The 26076-nt window shown below is 36.3% G+C and overlaps 1 protein-coding gene across 1 annotated transcript in view; it reads right to left on the minus strand.

The window, feature by feature from the left end:
• Positions 1-26076, minus strand: part of CCDC73 (coiled-coil domain containing 73) — a 162988-nt gene that overhangs the window by 78245 nt on the left and 58667 nt on the right. Inside the window, exons 4-7 of the mRNA XM_017514250.2 lie at positions 19084-19155; positions 17009-17044; positions 15694-15768; positions 6802-6840 (exon numbers count right to left, since the gene is read on the minus strand). Of these exons, the coding sequence (XP_017369739.2) occupies positions 6802-6840; positions 15694-15768; positions 17009-17044; positions 19084-19155 (222 nt within the window). The remainder of the gene's footprint in view (positions 1-6801; positions 6841-15693; positions 15769-17008; positions 17045-19083; positions 19156-26076) is intronic.

Here is a 26076-nt window from a genome sequence, read left to right on the forward strand (position 1 = left end):
AACTCTTAAAAATAAATATTATGTTAATAGAATCAATAACACTTGTTTAAAGTTTTTTATCTTCACTTGACATTAGCAGAATCATTAATTGGTTTCATAACTTTCATTCACATTTTTTCCCACAACTGCTTCACCTTCTGTGATGAGCAGTTCTAAACAAGGAACAGTATAGGCCCATCAACTGGCACTCAATAATTGTTTTCTGAATGAACTGTTGTTGTCTTATAGAGTTCTAATAGTAAAAATTTGATTTTGCCTAACAAATATGCATTTCCCTTACCTAATAGCACCACAATTTACTTTGTTGAAATACTTGTTCTTCATTACAACAGGGACTAAACTTCATCACAACATGGACTAAACATTACAACAGGACTAAAATTTGGGGATCCTATTCTTCCCTAATTAAGAGAAGGGCGTGTTATTCAAAACAAACCAATTGGTTTCTACCTTCTTGGAATTTGAATCTTGAGTAAGAAGACTCTCACTAACACTGGAATTACTCTGGGTCCCTGTTCATTCTCAAATAATTCTTTATTCTCTGGCTCATTGTCAATGCCTCTCCTAAATTTTGTTTTACATAAGTTAACGAGAGCCATTTCTTATTACTTAAAACCAAAGTACAGGCTGGGCGCCGTGGCCCACGCCTGTAATCCAAGCACTTTAGGAGGCCGAGGCAGGTGAATCATGAAGTCAGGAGTTCATGACCAGCCAGACCAACATAGTGTAACCCTATCTCTACTAAAAATACAAAAATTTGCCAGGTATGGTGGCGTGCACCTGTAATCCCAGCTACTCAGAAGGCTGAAGCAGGAGAATCGCTTGAACCTGGAAGGTGGAGGTCACAGTGAGCTGAGATCGTGCCACTGCACTACAGCCCAGGCGACAAAAGCGAGACTCTGTCACCTCAGAAAAAAAACAAACAAGAAGAAAAATAAAAACAAAGTCAATGCGAGACTCTGTCATCTCAAAAAACAAACAAACAACAAGAAAGAAAAAAACAAAGCATAGGCTGGGAGCAGTGGCTCACGCCTGTAATCCCAGCACTTTCGGAGGCCGAGGTGGGTGGATCACTTGAGGTCCGGAGTTTGAGACCAGTCTGGCCAACATGGTGAAACCCCGTCTCTATTAAGAACACAAAAATTAGCCAGGTGTGGTGGCAGGCACCTGTAATCTCAGCTAACTGGGAGGCTGATGCAGGAGAATTGCTTGCACCCGGGAGGTAGAGGTTGCAGTGAGCCAATACTACATCATGGCACCCCTGCCTGGGCAATAGAGTGAGACTCCATTAGAGAGGGGAAGGGAGGGGAGAGGAGGGATGGGAAGGGAAGGCAAAGGGAAAAAGGAGAAAGAAAAAAGCTAGTCGGCCTATGTTTAAGTCTTGTTTCTGCAACTTAGTGTGACCTTAGGTAAATTATCTACCCTATTTTTAGAATGACGTTTATAATAGTATTTCACTCATAGGGTTGCTGTGAGGATAAAATGAATTAATATACATAAAGCACTAAAAAAATAGAGCCCATTATATAAAAATCACAATAAAATGCTTTATTATTCTTTAACTGATAAAAGTATCAATAGTTTAGATTAACTTTTATTTAGAATAAGCATGGCCTTTTTAAAATATTCATGAAGGGCTGGGCACGGTGGCTCACGCCTGTAATCCCAGCACTTTGGGAGGCCAAGGTGGGCAGATCACAAGGTCAAGAGTTCGTGGCCAGCCTGGCCAACATGGTGAAACCCCATCTCTACTAAAAATACAAAAAATAACCAAATGTGGTAGTGCATGCCTGTAATCCCAGCTACTGGGGAGGCTGAAGTAGGAGAATCACTTGAATCCAGGAGGCAGAGGTTGCTGCGAGCGGCGATCATGCCACTGCACTCTAGCCTGGGCGACAGAGCAAGACTCTGTCACACACACATACAAAATACACACACACATACAAAATACACACACACACACACACACACACGAAGAACACACATTAAAAGTTGTACCTAACTATATTATCTTGGCAAGTCTGATGGTAGTCTGAACTTTTTCAAAGCTATTTTTTAATGATTTTAAACATGATAATATTATTGGTAATTATTATATTAGTTGAAAGTTTCTCATGTATATCATCAGGATTTTCACTGCTTATTTGATTTAATTGTGCAGCAGTTATAACTGCAAACAAGTTGATAAATGTACTTAGTTCTGGAGGGCTTATGTCTACCTGGGTAGTTACTATTATCAGTAATGGTGAACAATAAAGAACCATATGCCTTTCTTCTAAAATATCCCTTAATTTCTGAGTGAGAGAATTATATTAGCTCTCAACAGATGTGTAGAAATCGAACACAATGTCACTGAAACCTGGGTTAATGGCATTTTTCAATTCAAGAAAGTTTTACTTTTTAATTCAATATTTATGTAGCCTTCATGAGAATACTGTCTACTACATAACATATGATCCCACAAAAGCTTTTTTAACCTTTCAGCTAAAAAGTGAGGAATAAAATAAGTAGTCAGTGCCTACAAAGGTTAATAATTCTGCTAACTAAAAATGTAGCAAAGATCAAAGAGATTTCATGCATAGAGCTTTATACACATTAGAGTAATTTCTGATATACTCTATTCCAATATCCTTTGTTTGCAGTCAAAATTGAATTCAATGACAATTGCAGTTTCATTGCATTTGTCTGCATGATATAATTCTGACTTTCAAACACATCAGCCTATTCAATGGCCATGATATATACCATTAAGACTTCTAAATCACATGGACACCTATAGCTAATTAGCCCACATATGCCTATATAAACCTAGTTTACTACCCTGATTTAGTTTTGAAAATTAGATGAAGCTTGCCACTAATTTCATGACTATCAACAAATAGCTTAAATTCTTTGAAAAGCGACAAAAAGTAATTGGTAATAACACCGTAGAGATGTATGAATATTTTAAAGAATACAAATAAATTGATTTTTACTATTATTAAAACTTTAATGTATTATAAAGCTATTTTATTGAGATGATTAAGAAATAGTTAAGTACATATTGTTTGGATCTTTTTATCTGCATGAATTGACAGCAATTATTTTTCTTTTACAGTTTTACTATCAAATGCAAAGACAGTCTACAAAAACATGTCAGCATTCACTGTTTTCTAAACACATGTAGCACCTCATTTAAAACTAATCTATGAAAGTCAAGATTAGATGAAAAATAGCACATCCATAATTATATTTATGTGTATAGTCTAAAAGCTTACTTTAAAGCCTGAGGCATTTAAAATGGGAATAATGTAAACATATTTACATACAACTTTTTAGAAATATATTTACCTATTAAAGGCACAGCTTCACATTTCCCCCTTTTTCTATTTACTTAAGGAGACTGATTTGAAAACTTCTGGAGATAAAATTACTTTCCCTTAAAATGATCAAGTTTGTTAAGAGTAAATTTTAGAGGAAAAGATAACAATCAAAAATAAATTTAACACATTCACTTCCAATTTTGCAACTAACCTTCTAATTTTTTCAGTATGAATCCAAACCAAATCAATGGAGTTATAAAACTCAATTTGCAAAGAGTTTTATAACTCCATAAGAAAGGTAAGAGTATTTTTCTTAAGATACTCTTACCTTTTTAGTTGCAAATATAAGGCATACATTACTTTAAAACCTAAAGTCATGCTACTAATATATGTGGACAGATATACATAACATTTATAATCATGCAGTTACTTCCAGATAAGTCTTTGGTTTAAAAATATTCTACTCTGAAAGAAAGTATGTGGTTATTCCTAATCCTATCAAAACCTTCAATATTAAAATGCCTTTAATTTCATAAAGAAAAAAATCTTTCTTATAAGTATTTTATTTGGAGGAAAATGATACACGAAGAGAAATACAATGCGACAGTGGTTTGACACATTTACTTTCTTCATTAAACTGTATTAGCTGCTCAGCTATACAACATAGACACCTATAAATTCAATTAATACCCAACATGGTCACATATATAGTAAACTGAACACAGCAGGAATGATTTGTATCAATGACCAGATTACAATGATGGTAAATGTAGTGTTCTAAGGTTTCTCTCTAACACGTTTTTATTGCATTCTTTTACTGGTAATTACTGTGATTTCTTTCAAAGGAGAGGTACTTTTGGGATGGAAAAAATCATTTGATTGGTGATTATGTTAATTTACCTCAGAACATATCACCACCTCTAAAAATCAGCTTACTGAATCACAGAAGACAGAAACTTATTAGTAGTTAAGGAGTCACCTATAGGAGTTCATAAACTTTAAATTTTCTTTTCTTTTTTTTTTTTTTTTNACAGAGTCGCGCTCTATGGCCAGGCTGGAGTGCAGTGGCACGATCCTGGTTCATCGCAACTTCCGTTTTCCAGTTTCAAGCAATTCTCCTGCCTCAGCCTCTCGAGTAGCTGGGACTATAGGCACACACCACCACGCCCAGCTAATTTTTTGTACTTTTAGTAGAGACGGGGTTTCACCATGTTGGCCAGGATGGTCTTGATCTCGACCTCATGATCCGCCCGCCTCGGCTTCCCAAAGTGCTGGATTATAGGCATGAGCCACTGCACCCGGCCTAAATTTTCTTAATACTATTTTTCAAGTTACTTATTTTAGGACACTAACTTTATCTATTGCTCCCCAAAGTCCTGTCTTCACTCTAGTGGCTAACCTATTTCCTGACCATAAAATAAAATAAGATTGGAATAAAATAAGATTAACTGAATTACTGAATACGGTACAGCACTTTGAACAAAGAACAAGTCAGCTGGGCATAGTGGCTCACGGCCTGTAATCCCAGCACTTTAGGAGGCTGAGGCAGGTGGATCACAAGGTCAGGAGATCAAGACCATCCTGGCCAACATGGTGAAACCCTGTCTCTACTAAAATACAAAAAATTAGCTGGACATGGTAGTGCACACCTGTAGTCCCAGCTACTGGGGAGGTTGAGGCAGGGGAATCACTTGAACCTAGGAGGCAGAGATTGCAGTGAGCCGAGATCCCACCACTGAATTGCAGCCTGTCTACAGAGTGAGACTCGGCCTCAAAAAAAAGAACAAGTCATCTAAATTATATAATTATAATGTAACAAGAATAACGTAAAATTAATACATGCAAGAACGCTTAGAAAAAGGAATACTTCTAACATTTAAATCCAAAATATAAATGTTCTGCAAGAAATATAAATTATTAATGTATCAATATATAAAACTTTTTAAATTACTGATGCAATGCTTTGAACTGTCAGAAAAAAATTATGACTATAACTTAAATATCATTTTAGTTGGTATAAATGTTGTAATTCACAATAACAAAAAGCTTAGAAGTTACTAAAAACTAGAATAAGTATATACATATTTCCATGTTTTTTAAAAAATTCTAAATATCTGTTTGATGAAATTTTAAAGTGGAATACAAAAACACATTTTATGTTGCCTTTGATCTTTAACTTGTAGCCTTATCTCCCAGGTCAAAGGGCACATTATTCAATTTCACTATATTTTGTGTAAAACCACTGTAGCGTTGAAGATGACTTTCAGTACAAATGTCATGGTACTTAAAGCTAAACCAGAATCTAGTTTTTCAGCTTCTTAATTAAAATCATGGTTTAAAATAGTCTGACAATATTATTTTTATTCTTTCCAGTTGAACAGCAACAGAATTTTCACATCTTTTATTCAATCAAGCTTAGCAATCTCTCTATGGTTCTTTTATTTTCTAACACACCAAACAATTTTGAGAAGCAAAATACTTTATGTTTTTGTATGTAATGTCAGAAGGAGTGACAGTTCATTTCCTCCTTCTCATATATGTAATATATATGCCTTACTCAACAATTAATTTTACTTGCTTTATAGTCTGCTCCAAAGAATGAAGACTGAATAGCATAACCCCACCCAAAAAGCCCTTTGACAATTTAAGAGGATATGGGGAATTTTGCTCAACCAAAAACACAGAAAAAAAAAATCCTTCTGAATAAAATAGGGCTAAAAGGGAAAAATATCAAAGTAAATATTCCATAAAATGTTATGCTGTAAAAAACAAAAACATTAGTTTTTTAATAGACTATAAAAGAGGAATGCACAGCAAATAAATACTTGTTGAATAATATAGGATCAATACCATATCCCAAGTGTAGACTGACATTATATCCCAAATACTACTTTGTATATTTCAATTTTTCAGGCTATAATTAATAATTACATGTTTGCACAAATATCTAGAAAAGATACCATTAAAATAAGAGATTTTAGAGTTTTATTGTTTGTGTTTACTATAAAACCCTAACAAAAATTTGGGAACTGTGTAAAATTTATTTTAAATATACAGGTTGAATATCCCTAATCAGAAATGCTGAGACCAGAAGCATCTCATATTTAGAATATTTTTGGATTTTAGAATATTTGCATTATACCTACAGGTTGAGCATCTCAAATGCAAAAATCCAAAGTCCAAAATACTCCAATGAGCATTTTCTTTGAGCGTCATGTTGATGCTCAAAAGGTTTCCAATTTTGAAGCATTTCAAATTTTGAGTTTTCAGATTTGGGATGCTTAACCTATATAAATACTATGTAATCTCAAAATTCGTAAAATAATTCATTTACACAACATGTGAAATTGCAAGTATCACATTTAATATTACTGGGGACAATAATATCCAGTTTCAACTATTAATTTTTTCACTATAAATGTCACATTTATTCACAAAATACTAATTCCCCTAAGTACTAATCCAGATGAGGAAAAAATAAGCTTTGTAATTTCCTTACCATTTCACTCACTTTCTTCTGTAAAGAGTATTTAGAAACCTTGAAAAATATGGGGGAAAATTTCATTAAAATACTTTAATTATCCACAACAAATTCCTCTGACATCAAAATTACATGCTATAAAATGTGGCATTTATCTTCTATATACCATTCTTGATTTATTCAACACATATTTATGGCACCTACTATATGCTAGATACTTTCCTAGACTCCTGGAATGTAGCAGTGAACAAAACAAAGTCTCTGCCCTTAAGAAACTTACTTTCTAGTGGGGGTAGTGATAGACAAACAAATATAAGTAAAATGTATGCATGTTAGAGAGTGATAACCACTAAGACAAAAATAAACTGAGAGATAGAAAGAGCAGTCTAGGAGAGTTTGTTACTTCATATTGCTCTTTATTGAAGAAAAGTTTTTAAAAAACAAGAATAACAACTGTTTTAAACAAACAACCTCACAATCCGCAGACAATAGTCATTAACACATTGGTACTACCAGTTTTTGTTTGTTAATTTTTAAGACAGGGTCACACTCTGTTCACTCAGGCTGGAGTGCACTGGCATGATCACAGCTCACTATAGCCTCAACCTCCTGAGCTCAAGCAATCCTCCCGCTGCCTCAGCCTCCTAAGTAGCTGGGGACTATAGGAGTATGCCACCACACCTGGCTAATTTTTAACATTTTTGGTAGAGACAGGGCCCAACTATGTTGCCCAAGCTGACCTTGAACTCCTGGGCTCAAGAGATCCTCCAGCCTTGCCCTCCCAAAGTGCTGAGATTACAGGTGTAAGCCACCATGCCCCACTCTGTCAGTTTTTTAAAAACATGCATTTATACTTTAAAAGAGAGTCAGTAGAAAGTGATAATAAATGTCTGTTTTGTAACCTGCTTTATGTAATATATAATAAATACCTTTCTGTGACTAATGTACAATATAACTTTTTAATGGCTATGTAGTATTCCATTTTTTAACTTTACCATAGTTTACCTAATCACTCATGTTTATAGGTTTACTGAGTTGAGTTTTTTACTATTATGAAACATTCTGAAAGAAACATGCTTGTATCTAGACTTCTGTATTCTTTTTATTAGGATAAGTTCCAAGAAGCAGAATTTCTAAGATTTGTTACTTTTTACAGGCTTTTAAAGACTGTTATATAAGCCAGTACAGTGGCTTATGTCTGTAATTCCAGCACGTTAGGAGGCTGAGCTGGGTGGATTGCTTGAGCCCAGGAGTTCAAAACCAACTGGGACAACGTGGTGAAAGCCTAAAAACAAACAAAACTTAGCTGAGCATGATGGTGTGTGCCTGTAATCCCAACTACTTGGGAGGCTAAGGCCAGGATAATTGCTTGAGCCTGGGAGGCGGAGGTTGCAGTGAACTGAGACTATGCCACTGCCCTCCAACCTGAGCAAAAGAGTGAGGCTCTGTCAAAAAAAAAAAAAAAAATTGTTACATAGTCCTCCACGGTAGTTGACCAAGTTAAGCACCAACCAGCCATGTATGAGTGCTCATTTTCTTAAATCCTACTGTTTTTTAAATTTTAAGCAAAAGTACAACAGCTACTACATATTTCCTATGAAATAAATTTTTTAGCCTACTGCCATGAATGAACTGATTATTTTGTTTTAATGAATGGGTTTCTATATGATCCACTTCTTCTGTAAATATTGAATGCATTGATATAGATGTTGTTGGTACAATACTGGACCAAAAAAAAAAAAAAAAAAAAACATTGCCCAGCTTAAATTCTAGGCAAAACAATAAGAAATATAAGTTAAAATATATGGTATATTTGATATTGATAGGTGTTAAAGAAAAATAATAAATCAGGGAAGAAGGTTACATAGGACAGTCAGGAAACTCCTTTCTGAGATAGCAAATTCTGAGTAAAGACTTGGATAGAAGTAGGAAAGAATATTTCAGCAAATTCCCTAATGTAGGATAAGGCCTAGTGTGTTCAAAGAACGGCAATGAAGTCCATGTGGCTGAAAGGGAGTAAGTAAGGAGAACAGCAGAGTTCAAAGAGGCGCAAGGGAAGGCAAGGCGACTCAAATCATTGTAGACCTTGACATGTGTGGTAGGGATTTGGCTTTTACAACTAATGATGTGGAAAGCCACTACAGAGTTCTGAGGACAAAGCCTGACTTAGGTTTTTTTTTTTTTTTTTTTTTTTTTTTTGACGAAGTCTTGCTGTGTCACCCAGGCTGGAGTGCAGTGGTACGATCTCCACCTCCTGAGTTCAAGTGATTCTCCTGCCTAGGCCTCCTGAGTAGCTGGGATTACAGGCGCATGCCACCATATCTAGCTAATTTTTTGTATTTTTAGTAGAGACAGGTTTTCGCTGTGTTAGCCAGGATGGTCTCAATCTCCTGACCTTGTAATCCACCCACCTCGGCCTCCCAAAGTGCTGGGATTAGAGGTGTGCACCGTGCCCCGCCTTGACTTAGCTTTTTAAAGACTCATTCTATTGCATTAACATTAGAAGGGAACAGAGGTTGTGGCAAGAAAACCACTTAATAAACTACTGCAATAATCCAGATGAAAGAGGGTGATGAAAAAGGACTAGGGTGTTAGTAGTGGATAAAGTAAGAAGTGGTTGGATGCTTGATACACTCTGAAGGGAGAGCCAAAAATTAAAAAGTAACTGGAAAAAGAGAGTTGTCATTAACAAGGGCAGAAAAGATTAAATAAGCCAGTTTTCAGGAGGCGGGATTTTAGAAACTTAGGTTTTAAACATTTTGAGTTTGAGGTGTCTTTTAGATATTTAATCAGAGAGAGACAGCAAATAGTTAATGTAGGATGGATTTGGGGTTAGGACATACACATTTAGAAGTCATCTGTATGTAGATCCCATTTTAAAGACATGACCCTGGATGAGATCAGAGTTTTGTGGTTTTTTTTTTGTTTGTTTTTTTTTTGAGATGGAGTCTCGCTTTGTTGCCCAGGCTGGAATGCAGTGGTACAATTTTGGCTCACTGCAACCTCTGCCTCCCGGGTTCAAACAATTCTCCTGCCTCAGCCTCCTGAGTAGCTAAGATTACAGGCACATGCCACCATGCCAGGATAATTTTGTACTTTTAGTAGAGATGAGGTTTCACCATGTTGGTCAGGCTAGTCTTGAACTGCCGACCTCATGATCTGCCAACCTCAGCCCCCCTAAAGTGCTAAGATTACAGGCCTAAGCCACCGTGCCCAGCCGATCAGAGTACTTTTTAAGGCATTCAGCATAAAAGCCAAGGAAAATGGTTGAGGTCATCTAAAAAAATAAGAGGGAAAAAATAAAAAGACAAAATTCAGAAGACAATATATTACTCTAATCCTGAATTTATTATCTCCTACCATTAACCAAAGATAAAACTACATCTAGAGCAAATTTACCAAATTATTTCAGGCCACCATTCTTCACACACATTATCACCACTGCATTTTACTATTTCTCAATTACAGTCTACAGCTATATTTTATCAATATCTCTAGAGCACTGCCCAACTAATAAACTCCCACATAGCTGCATTTCTGACACATAGATGAATTTGAAAATAATATAATTGGATTGACATGCAGTATTTTTATAGATGCTATATTTAATATTTTTAGTTATTTAAAAATTGGTTAATATCAGATATAGGCAAACTTTTAATATCAGAACAAAACTATGCTGATGCTAATGTATTAACTATAGAAGGCAATTTCAAAATAAAACACAAATGTTTTCCTATTATAGATATCCTTCACTTTATGAAAAATTATAAGCAAAGTTAACTGGAAAGCACACTGCCTTAAAGAAAATCTTATGTTCCCATTAATTTTCCATTTATTAAATTTATGTTAGTTGGGAATAAAGTTCCCCAAATACTATGTTTAAAACATTTAACCCCTTCCTCTTCTTAAACAGTTCAGCCTTAAGTCCTGTAGGTTAGGTAGAATAAGGTAGGGGGTCTGTGGGGAAGTGGTGAGGGGGTTGTGTCTAGAGCACTCCAGAACAGAATAACAGGCCTGAATGTAGAGAAGAGGGTTCCCCCATGTAAGGGAGGGCTGTCTACTGTGGGGAGTCAGAAACTAAGTAAGGTGAGGAGGGTAACCCTGCAAAAGTGCAACCCAGCTGAAGGTGTCAGAATCCAAGCAGGAAAAGGAAGACATCCACATAAGGGAAGAGGGGGCAGTGGAATGGTGGACTGGTTACATAACAGGGTGTTTTATAAAATAAGTCAATGTCTTAGTGATAATGAAAGTCAGATTTCTCACTGAAAGAGAAGAAAAGTATAAATACACAAAGGAAATAACTAAAACAATCTTTGTGGTTTGGGGTTGTAATTTGCAGTAGTGCTAATTAATGGTTTTCAAAATACATAGATACAAAAATATAGCTGTAAGTGTATGTGTATATGCATGTATGTATGTAAATTTAAACATATATTCCCTAGCTCTGTCCACTGAGGGGATCTGAAAATAATGACACTCCAACAGTAATAATTGTAATAGCACTCAGGTCTTGGTTTCTGTATGCCATTTTCTACTAACAGGAACCAGGGTAACATGGAGAAATGGTTTATTCTAGGACAAGATCAGGTAAAGTATAAGGTGATCCTGGTACATTTTATTTTATCTGAAAGCAGAAAAATGGTAAAAGAATGATGAAGACATGTCAAAAATACTCAGCAGCCATCTTATATAGACTCCCACTGGCCAAACCAATAATAATTTGATAAAAATAAATGGTAGTGAAATATTTTAATCCATTGTACAAAGCAGGAAGCTATGAGTCTATATTGATATAAATAAATATATTAAAAGTTTGGTGAGAAATGTATTTACATAGTTTCAAAATGCCTCTCCATAAAATACTGTGATTACAAAGGAGAAAAGAGTAAACTTACGGTAGAGAAACTTGTCAGATATTACCTTAGTCAAATTATCAGAGTGAACATCACCATCAATAAAACAAATTGAAACCATTAACTATCTGATAGGATTCGATAAGAAGAATATGGCATTACTTCTGCAATATTCCTGACAGATATACACAAACTGAATCTAACCATGAGGAAACACTGTATAAACAGAAACTGAGGAACAGTCTACAGAATAGTGGACTGTGAGCTTCAAGAGTGTCAAAGTTATAAAAATCAACCAAAGAGTAGGAAAGAGGTTAAAGGGCTTATGACAACTAAATACAAACGGGATTCTAAACTGGATCCTTTTGCTATCAAGTACTTTATTGGGACAACTGGATGAAATGAGTCCTGAACATTATAGTTATGTACCAATGTTAACTTCTTGATTTTGATTGCTGCGTTATGGCTTCACAGGAAAATGTAACTTATTGTAAGAACAATATACTATAGTAATGAGAAGACAGAGCATCAGTTTGGCAAATTATTCTCAAATCATTCAGGAAAGTAAGTTCTTTGGATTGTACTTCCAATATCTCTAAAAGTTTATGATAGTTTCAAAAGAAGAAAACTTAAGTGATTCTTAAAAACATTGTGGAATGAACTAACGTGAAATCTTTGAAAAATATACAGCCCCAATAAAAGAAGTTAATATGCAGCTGAAGTTTAAAAGAAAAATAAGAAAACTGTCAGACATCAAAAGTAAGACAGGAAACCCACAGTCAGAGTTGTAAGTATGCAAGCTGATGCTTTGGTAATCCAGAATCCCCTACACACAGATACAGGCTTTCATGGCAAGGTCAGGATTTTAATATCCATGTGAGCACAAAGCCAAGAAATCTATAAGTTTAGTATAGAGAAAGGACTCTAGAAGAACAGGTAACTCCAAGAAAGGAAGACTAGAAGAACTCAGCCTACCAGCACAACAAAATGTCTTTGCCTAGATCACTGGTCCAAAACCAAAAATTATTCCATGAGAAATAAAAAAAACCTAAACTTGTAGTACAAAAGGGTATAAAGTCCTAATAATATACACTCCCTGCCTGGTATGTACATCCTAGATGGTAAATTAAGGTAACAACCAGAAACTGTTCTGTGAAACCCGTGAGGCTCAGAACAGAAGCTAATGCAGAAGAGCTCTGTAGGAAGACTTCCACAAGTTGATCAGAAAAATACTGCCTCCACTAAAGAGGGGCTCACAATTTAAAATTTATGAACCACATTAAAAAGGAAGATTTACAATGAGGGAGCATCAGCAGGCAGCCACAGCAAACAGGAAGTCTTATACTCACCAATAATTAAAGATAACAGAAGAATCTCAAAGATATCATTAAAAATATTTTTAATGATTAGAGATATAAAAGATCAGAAATATGAGAAAAATATGATACCATAAAAAGGCAAATTTTAAAAAGCACCAAGTAGAACAACTATAAAAGAAAAAGGCCATTATAAAATTAAAAACTTAGAATATAAGTTATATGGCAGAGAAAACATAGTTGAAGAATTAGTGAACTAAAAGATGTATCTAAGGAAATTACATAAGATACTGCAAGCTCACAGGCATAAAGAAATAGAAAGTATATAAGGTATAGAGACATGAAGGATAGAATGAGAATATTCAAAATATATCTTCTTTGGAGTTTGAAAGGAGAAAATATAAAGACTTGGTGGGGAAGGTAATACTTGAAGTGATAATGACTTAAATTGCTCTCAAAAAATAAATATATTAATTTTCATGTCACAAAATAGCTCTTAAATTATAAAAAAGAAAACACAAATATTTTAGTAATAACAAGAATGATTGTAATTCAGTTTAGGAAGGTGTAGGACTGAGAATGATTTTCAAAAGAATTTCTTAGAGCAGCAGATTTAGGTTAACAGCAAAATCCAGAGGAAGGTACAGAGATATATATATTCTTTGCCCCACACATATATAAAACCCCCCATAATTAACATCCCCCAGCAGAGGGGTTTGGTTCTGTGTCCCTACCCAAATCTCATGTCAAATTGTAATCCCACATTGTTGGAGGAGGGGCCTAGTGGAGGTGATTGGATAATGAGGGCAGTTTCTAATGGTTAGCACCAACCCCTTAGCGCTGTCTCATGATGGAATTCTTATGAGATCTGGTTGTTTACAAGCATGTAGCACTTTCCCCTTAGCACTCTCTCTCTCCTGCTCCACCACGGTAAAACATGCTTACTTTCCCTCCCGCCATGACTTTCAGTTTCCTGAGGCCTCCCAGCCATGCTTCCTATATAGGCTGTGGAACTGTAAGTCAATTAAACCTCTTTTCTTATAAATTACTCAGTCTCAGGTAGCTTTTTATAACAATGTGAAGACAGACTAATACAAGTACGTTCGTTACAATTAATGAACCTACACTGGCATCATTATCACCCAAAGTTCACAGCTTACATTAGAATTCATTGCTGTTATTATACAATCTATGGGTTTGGACAAGTATATGACATGTGTCCACCATTCGAGTATCATACAGAGTATTTTTTACTGCCCTAAAAATCTTCTGTGCTCTGCCTTTTCATCTCTTCCTCCTTCAACCCCTGGCAACCACTTTTTCTTTCTTTTTTTTTTTTTTTTTCATACAAAGTCTCACTCTTGTCCCCCAGGCTGGAGTGCAATGGCACGATATCGGCTCACTGCAACCTCCACCTCCCAGCTTCAAGCAATTCTCCTGCCTCAGACTCCCAAGTAGCTGGGACTACAGGTGCACACCTACCACGCCCAGCTAATTTTTGTATTTTTAGTAGAGACGGGGTTTCACCATGTTGGCCAGGCTGGTCTTTAACCTCCAACTTCAAGTGATCTGCCTGCCTTGGCCTCTCTTTATTCTTTTAATCATGAGTAGATCCCCTTTCTTTTTTCATTACACTTAAGTTTTGTTTTGGTTTGGTTTTAGCTTTCAGGTTCAGGGGTACATGTGCCTGTTATATAGGTAAATTGCATGTCACAGAGGTTGGGTGTATGATTTCATCAGCCAGGTAATAAGCACAGAACCCAATAGGTCCTTTTATGATCCTCATCTTCCTCCCATCCTCCATACTCAAGTAGACCCAGTGTCTGTTGTTTCCTTGTTTAACACTGAAGTGATTTTAGTCCAGCTTAGATGGCTTATAGGATGTATCACACATTGTGATTGTGTCTAATTGTTTCACCATAATTAGATTTCAAATATTTTTTGCAAGAAAATTACATAGGTGCAGTTCTGTGCTCCTTAATAACAGTGGATCCATGGAAAAGCTGTACCATTATTAACAGTGCTAGACTCAATCACTTGATTAAAGTGGTGACCTTCAGGATCCTAACATAAAAATATATTTTGCTCTTTTTAATTAATGTTATCTGAAATTGCATGAGTATTATCTTCCCAACAATCGTTATTTCATTAGTTACTTCATTTTACTTTTTGTCTTCCCCATTAGACTGTAAGCTTCACAAGGGCAGAGATTTTTGTCTTATCATTGCTGCATCCTCAATGCTGAGAAAAGTGTTTGTACACAGTAGACCTTCAATATACATTGAATTAATCCTCATTAAATATTTCTGTATTCTCTATGAGACTATGAACAACTTAAGGGCAAAGGTAATATTTTCTTAGTTTTTGTATTTGCAGAAAATAAACACAGTACTTAGCAAAAAGTAAAAATTCAGGTAATGCTATGTTAATTTTTAAGGACCATGAGTAAATCAGTTACCATATATATGCCTTACTCATTTTCCTTATGTATGAAATGTTAAAAATATATCTATTTAACTATATTAATATGAGATATATTAAAAATTATTTTAATTTTTTAAAAAATAAAATATGGTAAACCAAAATTCCTAATTTGACACAAGGCTTTTAGGAAAAAGTATTAAATTATATAATATATTAGATATGAATTTTTGTCAGCTTTGCAGCTTACATATCTAATGGAATTTTACTGATACAATGCTAAAATAACTACTACTTTTTAAACAATACTTTTTTACCTGTAGTGCTTTTAATGTTTCCTTCAATCCCTCTATTTCTTTTTCTTTTATTTCTGTAGCAAGTTGATATCTTCCCTTTAAGTAAAAAACTCTATTTCAATACTTTCCAATGCAAATGATAATACAAAAGGGTAAAACATAAGAGTTCAAGAACCGAAATCTCTACTGTAAACCAAATATTTCACAGCCTTTAATCCTGTATCTGTACTACAAATTACATTTCTAATGATTTCAAAATATCATAAAATTATAAGCCTTTAAATGGTTACAATTATCATGAAATAGAATATCTTATTATAATGACAAATCATTTTATCAGTAGAGCATCCTACCTGAGAACTTGAGATATTTTATAATTACTTAATTCATATAACTAAAATAAATATATTCCAATTAATAAGATACAGGTATATTTGTCTAAAGAATATAAAAATATGGGAGAATTTTTTAAACAAGACCTTTGGTTAAAAATAAACTATAAGTGATTATTATTAATGGTATGTTCATTGATAAAATAAAAATATGTATTAACTATTAAATAGCTAGAGAATCTATTTAGTGCCAGATAAATTTCCAGGCTTGTTGGCGCTTTCTATCCTTTGCCAGTTGGTCTGCATTCAGTTGCTAGACATTTCCTTTTTTTTTTTTGAGACACAGTCTCGCTCTGTTGCCCATGCTGGAGTACAGTGGCGTGATCTCGTCTCGGCTCACTGCAACCTCCGCCTCCTGAGTCCTGCCTCAGCCTCCTGAATAGCTGGGGTTACAGGCGTTTGCCACCACGTCCAGCTAATTTTTGTATTTTTAGTAGAGGCAGGGTTTCACCATGTTGGTCAGGCTGGTCTCAAACTCCTGACCTTGTGATGTACCCGCCCCAGCCTCCCAAAGTGCTGGGATTACAGGCATGAGCCACGTCAACTGGCCCATATTTTTTAAAGACAGTAATTACATTGAAAAAGCACTAAAAACATATCATGGTTAATAGAAACATTGCAGTAGAATGGGAAGAACATTAATTTGGCGCCTGAAGAGGTCTGGGTTCTAGTTCCAATTTTGCAACTTCAAAGTGAGACCTTTGGCAAGTCATTTAATCTTGTTAGGCCTCTGTACTCTGAACTAGAAGTGAAGTAACATGATTATCTTGGGTCCTTTCTGTTTCTAAGATTTTAAGCAGTTAACCATCTCCGTTAGTTTGTTACTAAAGGCCTTTTCTGTTATGGTAAACAACAGATAATAAAAGGCATTTAGCTATGTTTTAAATTATTTTCTAAAAATAAATACCTTTAACAGAGAGAAAATTTAAAAAATTAATAAATACCTTTTCTTCTTCCAGGGCACATATCTTCATTTGCAACTGATAAACAATTTTAAAAATTAAAATAAAGTAAGGTAAACTGTTAACAGTGATCTACACTGGTCACTGACACTAAAACATTTTACACATCGATATTGCTTGAAATGGATATAATGTTAATATGTTACTTTCAGATTCAGAAAATAAAATAATGACATAAAAGGAGAAAAAAGCCAGTCACCAAAGTAAATAAACTATTTATTTATTTGAGATCAGGTCTTGCCAAGTTATCCAGTCTGTACTCCAACTCCAGGAATCAAGGGATCCTGCCTGAGCCTCCCAAGTAGCTGGGACTACCGGTGCACTCCACTGCACCCAGCTCAAAATTAGCATTAATCACACTGATTAGAGATACCAATTATCCTTGAAAATTTTGTCTTTTCCTCCAGAAGTTTTTTTAAAATGTCTAAATATTTTGCCATCTATGCCTAAATAACAGCTTGTATCATTTTCAAAAGTACAGTTTTGTAAATCAATATCCTTTGTATTAGCATTGACAGTATTTATGTTTAAAATTTTTTTTAACTCATGTGTAGCCTAACAAATTATGACCTGTTTAAAAAAAATAATGACTTTTTAAAGGCCAGGCATGGTAGTTCATGCCTATAATCTCAATACTTTGGGAGGCTGAGGCGAGAGAATTACTTGAGCCCAAGAGTTTGAGACTGGCTTGGGCAATATAGTGAGACTTGTCTTGACAAAAAAACTTAAAAAAAAAAAAAGTTTTTTTTTTTTTAAGCACCTGTAGTCCCAGCTACATGGGAGGTGGGAGAATTTGAGCCCTGGGAGGTAGAGATTGCAGTGAGCTGAGGAGGTGGGAGGTTTGAGCCCTGGAGGTAGAAACTGCAGTGAGCTGAGATCGCGCTACTGCATTCCAGCCTGGGCAACAGGGCAAGACTGTTTCTAAATAAATAAATAGATAAATAAAATGACATTTTAAAACAGAAAAACTAGTGTGCATACACCAAAGGAAGATTATGAAATATTCTCAGTAGCACAAGGGTATTAGACAAAATTTTCAAGAAATGAAATTTTTATTTAGAACTTCCCTTTTTCCCACTCCTCGTATTCAAGATCCCTTTCTTAAACACACACACACACACACACACGCGAAAACAAAAAAAACAACCCTAGAGCACTTTCTCCTCTACCCTTCAGATATATCTTACCCAAAGTCCTTTGTGACAGCCAAGATGTGGAATTGGCCTTTCCTAGAGAATACTATGCTACGCTTTTGGCTTTTGCTTCCTCAACCTTCAATTAAAACTCTCATAACCTTGGTTAGGCCTATCTCAGATTAAAGGAAGAAAGTCTGTCATTTGCTTAAACAAATTCATAAATCTACACACATTTGTATTATAAAGATGAAGATAGGAAAGGAAAAAGGAAGAAAAAATAATGATGTGAGATAGATATAAGGACACTTTCACAGGATATTTTACATGAGCACATTTTCTAAAACTATTATATTTTCTTACTAGAAACTGAAGAGAAATTTTAGTCAAGAAAAGCTATCAAATTCAAATTAGCTGAAGGTATGGACAGCAATTCATTTCTTGATTTTTTTTCTCATTTTTGTACTACTATTTCTTAGTTATTCATGATTGATATTTATGGAGGTTTCAAGTACATAATAATCATCTCTTCTAATCCTTACCATCTCCCTACTTGCATCTCAGATTTTGATCATAACATTATCACTCTACTTGGGTAAAACGGTACTATGGAAGAAGCAAGAGTCTAGGAGTTCTAATAAAAGAAAGAGGAAAGAAAGAACAAGAGCACACATATCCCACTCACCTAAATTATTTAGGACAGATGAAAATATATCTCCATCTCCAGGAATATAGTTTTCCCACTTTCCCTCCTTAACAAGCCCATTCTACTACTTTATGTTTATTCATTTCCTACTTCCCATAATACCTTGTTCTCCTTTTTGTCTTTGGTGAGTTTAGAGAACAGCTTGCCATAATATTCATGGGAGAGCGAGGAAATGCAATATTTAAAATGGTAGTGTTTGTCTATCCTTAGAAAATTACCTGCTTTTTAAAAACTGCCATGGCTTCCTTGTGTTGCTTTGCCAGTGTTTCCTTTTGATTCTGAAGAGCCTCCTGTTTTAAAAATTACGACAAGTTAAAACACAAATTCTAGTAACTCTCTTTCAGCTTTAAATCTTAACTGGGTTCACAAGTTGAAGTTAACCATACTTTTTACATGTATTATTTTGGGCTCCTGGAATGCAACTTTAAACCAATTTTATGATTTTTTTTTTCTTTTTTTTAGATAGGGTCTCTGTTGCCTAGGCTGGAATGCAGTGGCACAATCTCAGCTCACTGCAGTCTCAACCTTCCAAGACTCAGATGATTCTCCTGCCTCAGATTCTCCACTAGCTGGGATTACAGATGTCTGCCACCACACCCGGCTAATTTTTGTAATTTTTGTATAGATGGGGTTTTGCCGTGTTGCCCAGGCTAGTCTCAAGCTCCTAGACTAAAGCAATCCACCCACTTCAGCCTCCCAAAATGCTGGGATTACAGGTATAAGCCACCACACCTGGCCCAATTTTATAATTTTTTAATTGTCACAGAATCATCATAAAAAAATTTTGCTTCCTATTGCTTTTTTCATGGAAAAAAACACATTGCTTCGAAAATGTTTAAACTTTGGACATTGCTTGCTCCAAACCTTTCTTCAAGAAAATATATTTTAACCAAAAGTTATTCAAATTAACAAATCAGCAGTCCTAGTATACAAGCAAACTATCGTCTTAGGGTTTCCAAACAACAACAACCAGTTTTATCATCTAAGCAAAATGCTTACCTGGCAACATATACACCTTTAAGTTCATTGGAATAATTTTTTACGAACCAAAACTACCACAGAGAATTTCTGAAAAAAGTCCACATATGTAATTCAACTTCTTTTTTTCCCCTTCTCCCATCTTTGGTCGAAGTTGCATGTTCTGTTCTTTTTATTCTAGAAGACTTTAACATTCTTCTTCTATTTTTATCAAAGTTAATAATTCTTATCATTTAAAAATTAGGTCTAAAAGTGGCAACCACTTTCAATTTTTCCATTGTTTGCTTCATATTTCTAAATAATACATTGAGTTAGCAACTTAAAAAGTTTACCTTTGACTTCTTATTGATAATGGCAGTGGCCCATCTGGAGCTGCCATTGAGAGGACACCAGCTGCAGCAAGGGAGGTGCAGCCAGGGCTATGGCTCTGTGAAGTCAGTAGGGGCTGGGAACAGGTGATCCCAGCAGGAGCCCTGCACTCTACTAAGTTGGCAAGGCAGGAGACTGTGCTCCCAGGTGCAGTTACAGCGGCCCAGTTACAGCTCTAAACCTAGGTATCCCTGCACTCTGCACTCTTGGTGTGGGGGCAGTGGGAAGGAAGGCGCCTTGAAGCTAAAGCTGGAAGTACCTGTTTCCACTCCCTGGCCTCTCCCTGTTCTCCATGTCTGCTCCACTACAGAGCAAAGTTGTGGACATGTTCTGATAGCCAAGCCTGGGCATTGTTGCAATCAAGACAGATATGTGTACACTCTGGGCAGCACTGACATGCCAGACCCTGGCTGCCTTGGCCCCCTCTGAAAGCTGATTCAGAGGGTGAAACTTAGGACACCAATGAGCACGGGAGGGAGGCCAGAGGGCCGAGGGTGGCTCGGCATGGGTCTGCAGATGACCCTCCAGATGGATAGCCTGGGCACTACAGATGGCATGTTGATGGTGACAGGAGGTGCCCCTAGGCAGAAAGGGTCACCAGTGATACCCCACCTTCAAGCCTAAAGCCTTGGGTCAGGGCTACCAGTTCTGGATGAAGTGGTGGCAGGGGAATGAGAACTTCCTTGATGTCTTTGGCCAATCAAGTAGTATTTTTCTGGACCTACCCATGAACCAATCAGTACACACTTCCTCCACTCTAAGCCCATAAAAACCCTGGACTCAGACACTCATCTGCACTATCTGCCTGCACACAGGAGCTGCCCACTTCAGGTCTCCTCTCCACTCAGAGCTGTTTGGTCATCCAATAAAGCTCTTCTCTGCCTTGCTCACCCTCCAGTTGTCAGTATAATCTCATTCTTCCTGGATGTGGGACAAGAACTCAGAATCCACCAAACGGCAGAAGCAAAAGAAGCTGTAACACTTTCCTGGTGGGCTTGCCAAGCTGCAGGTGGGAGCTAAAGGAAGGGGCTGTAATGCTATAGCTCTCCCAGCCTCTGCCAGTGCTGGGTGGCCACACCCTGCAACTGGAAGCAGCAGTGGGGCTAGGCCAGCCCAGGAGCCATGGGCTGGTGCAGGGCAGAGGGACTGAAAGAGCTGTGACACAAACAGGCTGAAAGACATCCCACCACTTGCCACACTGCAGGTGATGAGAGGAAGAGAAAAGCTCCAGCCCTTCTGGGAGCCCAGACCTCAGGGCTCCCCAGGCAAGAGCTGTGAGCAGTGGTAACACCCTCTTTGGGGCTCCACGGTTCCTGGCATCTCTAAGCTTTTGCACACCACCACATTCCCTTCATCCAGACACTGGTGCCTGCAGTGGAAGCCGCTTGTATGTCTGTCCAGTTGCAGCCTCACACAGAGCTGGCACTATGCTGGCACCTGGAGCTGCCTGTCCTGCCACGGCAGCCAGTGTGCCTGGCTGTGAACAGTGGCTGGACCCCAGGCTTGCTCATTCATAAACCCCTTGCCACCATGTTCCTGGCTCACTCTTGGCAGGAGTGGGATCCAGGCCAGTAGTGCAAGCTGAGTGCAGCCTGCCAGACCAAGTGAACAGAACAAGTCCAGCAGGTGCGAGCAGAACTCAAGCAGAGGCACTGCCAGCCACAGAGGTTTCTGGCTTGTAAGGTGACACTCAAAGAATCCTGTGACACTATTATGATACTTGGAAGTTTAACTTTCTTATATAACTATTATCCCACATCTCCCTCCCTATTCTTCCAAAAGAGTTATATCAAAATTGTGGCTTAAACTAATAGTATTTACACTGTTAGGATTATGTAATTATTATTCAATATTGAGCCATATAGTAAGCCATGATTAACTTTTATTCTCACACAACTTTTTCCTGTAGTTGGTAATTAAAAATAATTCCCGTGCTGGGTGCAGTGGCTCACGCCTGTAATCCTAGGACTTTGGGAGGCCGAAGTGGGTGGATTGCCTGAAGTCAGGAGTTCAGACAAGCCTGGCCATCATGGTGAAACCCCATCTTTGTAAAATAAATTTATATATATATATATATATATATATATATATATATATAATTCCCATAGCTAATTTTAAAAAATAATATTATCTGTTCCTAGATCTATATCAGCTGAAAAAAAATGAATGAAAAAGGCAAAGTGAGAACATCCCAAGAATGACTTAGGAAGTCTCAAACCATTTAGGAAACCAGACAGATTTAGAAAAGCTGTAGATGTTTGACTAAATCTTTCAGAGGCTATCCTCAAAGTTCTTCCTGGAAAATAAAGTTGACTCTAACCACATCTGCAAGGAAGGAAGGAAGGAATGAATCCATTAAAGACTTCAGGGATAGGTTCCTTGAGGAGTAGATTCTGAAGATGTGACCTCCAGCTCTTTCCTCTCTTTTTGTGAACAGCCTTAAATACAGAAGCAAGGAATTTTAATATGTAATAAATTTGTAATGGGAAATAGCTCTACTACCAGATCTCTAAATCTACATCTTCAAAAAAGGCTTAGAATACAAATAAAATAAACCAATGGCTTCACAGATAAAATAACTAAACGCTCCCATTACAGTCATCAAGCACTAGAGGACAGTGCCTCTTGGTAAAGACACCTGTAAATACTTCTATGCAGAAAGTACATAGAAAAATAATTGTCATGGTCTAGCTAAGAAAATAAAAGAAAAAAATCAGTGGGCAAATCAATGACACTGCTCAGGGAGAAATCAGGTATTCAACTTCTTATTTGATTCTCAAACTTGCAAAGAGAAAGCTCTCTAAATGTTAAAAGTAACCTCTCCCTTGGAGTCAATGAGCTACTCAGATAGGGGTAGCTCAAATAATCCACAGATATTCTCCCTGTTTCAGTCTGTAACTGCTAACCTTGTATCTCAAAATGAGAAATATTATTTTCCTTTAGGACATCATGCCCATCAAATTAAAAGACAGGGATTTATTATATAAAAAGAATTGCAAAATTAAGTTCCCTTCTATTTTTTTTTTTTTCCCCCTCAGATCACTGACAACTTTCCTGTTCATAATCAGATCATAGCTAATTTGGATGTTGACTTACTGGTACATTTGCGTATGATCAAACCAAATTAAAGATCTCCATGAAGTGGCTGCTTTGTGGGCAAAAAGTTTTACCGACTTTGGCAGTAAGGTTCAGATCTACCCATCTAAATAAACCTCTACCTATGTTTATAAAATACCTCTAAAACCAGATGCTAAAGAAGAACTAAAGCCAATAGTACAAAGGCCTAATCAAGAAAAGATGAGTCATACCTTATGAGTATGACTAGCATAAAAATAGGCACAGTAAAATTGAGCTAGCCTTTGAACACTGTTGTTTTAGTCAAAAGACCCAATGAATGAGATAAAGATTTGTTCAATACCTTAAGACCATAAATAAAATAAACATTTTACCCACTTCTTTGTACTACTGAGCCCAAGTACTATGTTATCTTCAGTGCTACCTGAAGCTACCTTTTTTTTTTTTTTTTTTTACCACTTATAGATACGTGTTGTGCTTTATACAGTGTTCCTTTAGATCAAGATAAGTCAATACCTATTTGTTTTTTCCTGGGAAAGTCAAAAATTTACCTGGACAGTGATGCCTCAGGGATTTACTGAAGAATCTTAAGGATATTAAACTTCCCTGTAACACTACACTTGTATAATATGGGGACACATTTTTTCTGTGTTCTAAAGATGAGGGGAGTTGTAAGATTTATTCCATTTACCAACTTACTGTTTTAGCAAGGTCATGAAAGTTTCAAAAAAAGTTTAGAAGTTTGTCAGAACAAAGCACACTATTTAGGGAATGATTTATCTCAAGGGGTAAATTTATCACTCCTAATGAATTATAAACCATTCAATACTTTCTAAGGCTGGTTACCAATAGACAAGAATTTTTCTGGGTTTCACTGACTACTTCAGACACTAGGTTCCAAACATTTCTGAAATCACCCCATCTCTATATAACTTACATCCTCTATAATGGAACCTCTCCCTCAGGCACTTAAACATGAATAAGAGTTTTGTGGCTTAAAAATAACTTTGGGTTCTTGTCATGAAATCTTTGCCTAAGCCAATGTCTAGAAGGGTTTTTCCAATGTCATATTCTAGAATTTTTATGGTTTCAGGTCTTAGATTTAAGCCTTTCATCCATCTTGAGTTGATTTTTGTTAAGGTAAACAGATTTTTGAACAGAACACCCAGCAAACTTTCCTTCAAGAAATATTTTGATAATCAATAACTTCCTATATAAGGTATATCTCTTTGATCTCTGTTTCTAATAAATGTTACTCACAGACAAGATTAACAAAAAGCCTGGTACTGCTTTTCCATTATCCAAAGAAAGGGAAATCCATGACAATTTAGTCTCTGTCTGAGCAATAACTATGCTTCAAATGGATTTATTAGAAACTGCCCCCAGATTAAATCTACTTGTAATCTTGTTTGTTGATAGGTCATTGTTGAAACTGAAATGGGAAAAATATCAGGCAGGATACACTGCAACAGTCTCAACTGACCCCTAAATCATGACTCCTTACCAGAGGTTAAATCAGCCCAGATGACAGAACTTACTCTACTCAGTAAAGCTTGCCAAATGTCAAGACATTAGAGAGTTAATATTAGTAGCAGCTATGCCTTTGGTGTAGTCCATGATTTTAGGATACCGTAAAAATTATTAGGGTTTCTGATCTCAGTAGGAATCCCAATTTCAAGTAGTCAACAATTTTAAGTGTTGTAATGCTTCCTTAGGGGATGGTTATCATAAGGACACTAAAAGGGATAATATTAAGGCTAGAGGAAATATCCTCGCTAATTTTTATGACATACAGTCCTGGCCCCCATGATATCCAAAAAGCCAAATCTTTGAAGACATTTTAAAAGGCTATTTTGGAATGCCTACAACTGGCTCCAGAGTCTGAATAAAAAAATGTGATAATAAATTACAAAAAGAAAATCACTTTCAGGACAGACACTTGGTGGCACCAGAGGACCTCAATGGAACTTTGTAAAGATTTTATAGGAAATTACCCATCAGAGCAAAGATATATTGAACATTATACTCAATTAGCATTGGTGGTGAAATTTTACTAATATACTGAGGATGTCTCTGGTGTACAGCTGTCATTAGCACTGTCCTGGTAAAACTGTTATCCTTGTAAATCCAAACGTTAGGGTCCCTATTAACACTTTCAAATGGATTTCCTAAAATTAACCCCTAGAGTGGGTTTTGAATATGTTCATCATTGTTTCCATCTTTTCAGGATGAACTAAAACTTCTTGCCAGAGAGCTACAGTTCTGAGTAGAAAAAGAAAATTACTTGATTTTCTGTTTCCAACCTGAGGATCTGAAAGGACAGGGTTACTTATTTTATTGGGACTATCATTAAAGAACTTTGCAAAACCATTGTCATTTATTCAGAAATTCACTGCCTCCACCATCCTCAAACTTGAGGAAAAGTAGACAGAAGTAATAATAGCACATTGTATCTGAAACTCTTAAACGTCCATGACCAAGAAAGTTACCTCTAACTCATAACACCATGAAGTCCACACTCCCCTACATTCATTGACTTTTACCATATAAACTTGTTAAGAGTTTGCCCTATGAAGTTGGCTACTTCTCCCCTGGTTTTAGGCATTACCTTACTTCAGACAAATGTGGTAAAGTACTCCAAGGGATTCATGTAATATGTTTCAGAGTCTCATCATAAACAGATAAAAGTGGCTTTTCTTCTACACGACCGAAAGTTCAGAGATAGTGTCTTCTGCAAATGACCTCATAGAGAAAAAACAAACACCTTGAAACCATGTTGGAAATAATCC

The sequence above is a fragment of the Cebus imitator genome, unplaced genomic scaffold (assembly GCF_001604975.1).
Source record: "Cebus imitator isolate Cc_AM_T3 unplaced genomic scaffold, Cebus_imitator-1.0 Scaffold521, whole genome shotgun sequence".
In the NCBI taxonomy this organism is placed as follows: domain Eukaryota; kingdom Metazoa; phylum Chordata; class Mammalia; order Primates; family Cebidae; genus Cebus; species Cebus imitator.